The sequence below is a fragment of the Homalodisca vitripennis genome, unplaced genomic scaffold (assembly GCF_021130785.1).
Source record: "Homalodisca vitripennis isolate AUS2020 unplaced genomic scaffold, UT_GWSS_2.1 ScUCBcl_5104;HRSCAF=11669, whole genome shotgun sequence".
NCBI lineage: Eukaryota > Metazoa > Arthropoda > Insecta > Hemiptera > Cicadellidae > Homalodisca > Homalodisca vitripennis.
Genome location: NW_025781249.1, coordinates 8,366 through 11,695, shown reverse-complemented (window position 1 = coordinate 11,695; position 3,330 = coordinate 8,366). Strand labels below are relative to the sequence as shown.

General features: G+C 37.6%; 1 protein-coding gene across 1 annotated transcript; it reads left to right on the top strand.

Moving 5' to 3' along the window:
* The first annotated feature begins 816 nt into the window (after positions 1–816).
* On the top strand, positions 817–1,737 carry LOC124373240. The gene has a single exon (XM_046831627.1). The coding sequence runs from the start codon at positions 817–819 to the stop codon at positions 1,735–1,737; it is 921 nt and encodes a 306-aa protein (XP_046687583.1).
* The last annotated feature ends 1,593 nt before the right edge of the window (positions 1,738–3,330 follow it).

Genomic DNA, 3,330 nt, shown 5'->3' with positions numbered 1-3,330 from the left:
AATACTGTCTCTTATGTGGTGACCAACAAGACCAGACAGAGCTAGATCAGCAATACTGTCTCATGTGTGGTGACCAACAAGACCAGACAGAGTTAGACCAGCAATACTGTCTCTTGTGTGGTGACCAACAAGACCAGACAGAGAAGACCAGTAATACTGTCTCTTGTGTGGTGACCAACAAGACCAGACAGAGTTAGATCAGCAATACTGTCTCATGTGTGGTTACTAACAAGACCAGACAGAGTTAGACCAGCAATACTGTCTCATGTGTGGTTACCAACAAGACCAGACAGAGTTAGACCAGCAATACTGTCTCTTGTGTGGTGACCAACAAGACCAGACAGAGTTAGACCAGCAATACTATCTCATGTGTGGTTACCAACAAGACCAGACAGAGTTAGACCAGCAATACTGTCTCATGTGTGGTTACCAACAAGACCAGACAGAGTTAGACCAGCAATACTGTCTCTTGTGTGGTTACCAACAAGACCAGACAGAGTTAGACCAGCAATACTATCTCATGTGTGGTTACCAACAAGACCAGACAGAGTTAGACCAGCAATACTGTCTCTTGTGTGGTTACCAACAAGACCAGACAGAGTTCAAATATGGCGGCCAAGCAGAGCAGTTGTCTCTATCGAGCTCCCATCTAAACTTAGTTTATTGTTATGTAAAGTGAGTTTCAGTACACTGTTGTGTTTTATTTTGATACAGGAGGCTATTCAAATTAATTACGCAGTTAGATATTGGATAATTGCCTTGTGTAAAGTGAAGTGTTATACTTGGACTGGAAGCCTACTACAACATAACCTCAAAATGTCGACCTGTTCAACTTGCAGTAAATCAATCACAAGAACCCAGCTAAAGATTCAGTGTAATGATTGTTCAAAACCATTTCATGCTGTGTGTGAAAAACTTAGTAAGGTGGATGTCGAATTTTTCACGGGTGATGGAGGTGCAGTGTGGCGGTGTGCACCTTGTGCGAAGGAAAGGCGGACCAGCCTACGTTTAGAGTCTAGCCTAACACAAGGCTCTTTGACCTTGGAGGATGTTATGAAGGCGATACAGGACCTCAAGGCTCAGCAGGTACAATCTTGTAAAGATTTCAATAACTCTTATGAAGCCTTAAACTCTAAAGTAGATGATAGCCTAAAAGTGAATACAGACCTCTCTGAAAAGTTAAGTAAGTTTATTACTACAATAGAGAGACTAGAATCAGAAAATGTGCAGCTCAAAGTAAAACTGCATGCCCTTGAGTCTAGGCTGGAAGAACAAGAGCAGTATACAAGAAGGAATTGTATTGAAATACAGGGTGTCCCTGTGAGAAATAATAATGTAATGGACACAGTCAAGGATGTTGGCAAAGCTCTTGGGATGGAGATCAAGGAGGAGATGATAGATGCTTGCCATACATTGGGCAAGAGGAAGGATGCTGAGGGACCTCCGGGAATAATTGTAAAATTTGTACGGAGGACTGATGCTGACAACCTTTTAGCAAAACGCCGAGCCAAGGCCCAATTCTCAACTAGACATCTCAACCTGGGAACTGACAACCCTGTTTACCTGAACGAGTCCCTGACGCCAGCGAGGAGGATGCTCTTGAAAAAGGCACGAGACTTTCGACGGACCAACGGATACAAGTGGCTCTGGGTGAGAGGAGGCAAAATCCTGATGAGAAAAGAAGACAACGGACCAGTAATAAATGTGAAATGCCAGTCTGACCTTGATAGCTTGTAAGTACAGTATTTATGTAAATAGTATAAATAGGAAAATAATTGAGTTTAGTTTTTTATTGTTTGTTTATTTTTTAGGTTGTGGGTAATTTAGACCAAAAAAATGGGTTAGTTGTTTTGCACCTAAATATTCGTAGCCTTAGAGCAAATTTTGATTCGTTTTTGGTTGAGATGTCCTTGTTTTCGTATTTACCGAAAATAATTATCCTGTCGGAAGTTTGGATTTCTGAGACAGAAAAAACATTGTATTCAATTCCTAATTATAGTTTAATTTTGCAAGCAAATGAAAATTCTAAGTCTGGTGGCATAGCTGTATTTATTAATGATAGCATATCAAATTTTGTAAGATATCCGGTGAGATTTGTGTCAGCTGATGTAATTGATTTTTCTATTGATGTTATGGGGACAAATTTTCATATTATTGCTGTGTACAGACTACACAGTCATACTGCTAATGTATTTGTCAATGAGCTGCAAACTTACCTACGAAAAAAACCATATTAGAGCTTGCAAAAACTTAATGCTGATAGGAGACATGAATATTAATTTATTGGATAAGAACAATTTAGTCATAGATGAGTACAGAACAGTATTATCGGAGAACGGAATGGAATCTTTTATTAACGAACCAACTCGCATAACTGAGCGGTCTCAAACATGTATTGACCACATTTATATACGCATACATAATAGAAAAAATATTGAAATTGCAACAGAAGTTATAGAAAACGGCATAACAGATCATTGTATGACAGGTGTTTGTTTACTTAGCAGTGCACCAGCTGCAGATAAGTCCAAGATCAATGACACTCCCACCTATCGCATCAACAATGATGAGCTACTTAGATTATTAGATAATGCTGATTGGAGCAATGTTTTTGATACGAGAGATGCCAATGTGGCCTACAACCATTTTCATGAAACCTTTAATACTATAATTGAACAAAGTAAATATTCTGTCGTTTATAAGAAACAAATCAAGAGATTAAAGCCTTGGATTAGTACAGAAATATGTAAAAAGATCAACACTAGAAATCGTCTCTGGAAAAAATTTAAAAACAATCCAAATAATGAACAATACTGCAACACTTATAAAGAATTTAGAAATAATTTACAAATAGAAATAAGAGATCTTAAGGATAGATATTATAAAAATTTGTTTGAAGAAAATCAGGGAAATTCCAAGGGGACTTGGAGGGTTTTAAACGAAATTACTGGCCAGAAGACTAAATATCCATCTCCCATTATATTGGAACTGCCCAACCTAAAGATAAGTGATCCGCAGGAGGTTGCAAATGAATTTAATAACTACTTTCTCTCAGTGGCGAAAAATATGTGTAATGATATTAAAAAGCCCGATAATTTCAGTAAAAGTCCTTTGAAGAATAGTTTTGAGCAAACAAGAATGACTCATTCCATGTTTTTGACGCCTGTAACTGAAAATGACCTTTCAAAAATCATTCAATCATTAAAGAGTAACACTGCACCTGGCATTGATGGAATGAGTTCTAAATTGTTGAAAGAAACTTATAAAAAATATGTACATGTGCTAGTTTACATTATTAACCTAACTTTTGAAACAGGAGTATTTCCAGAT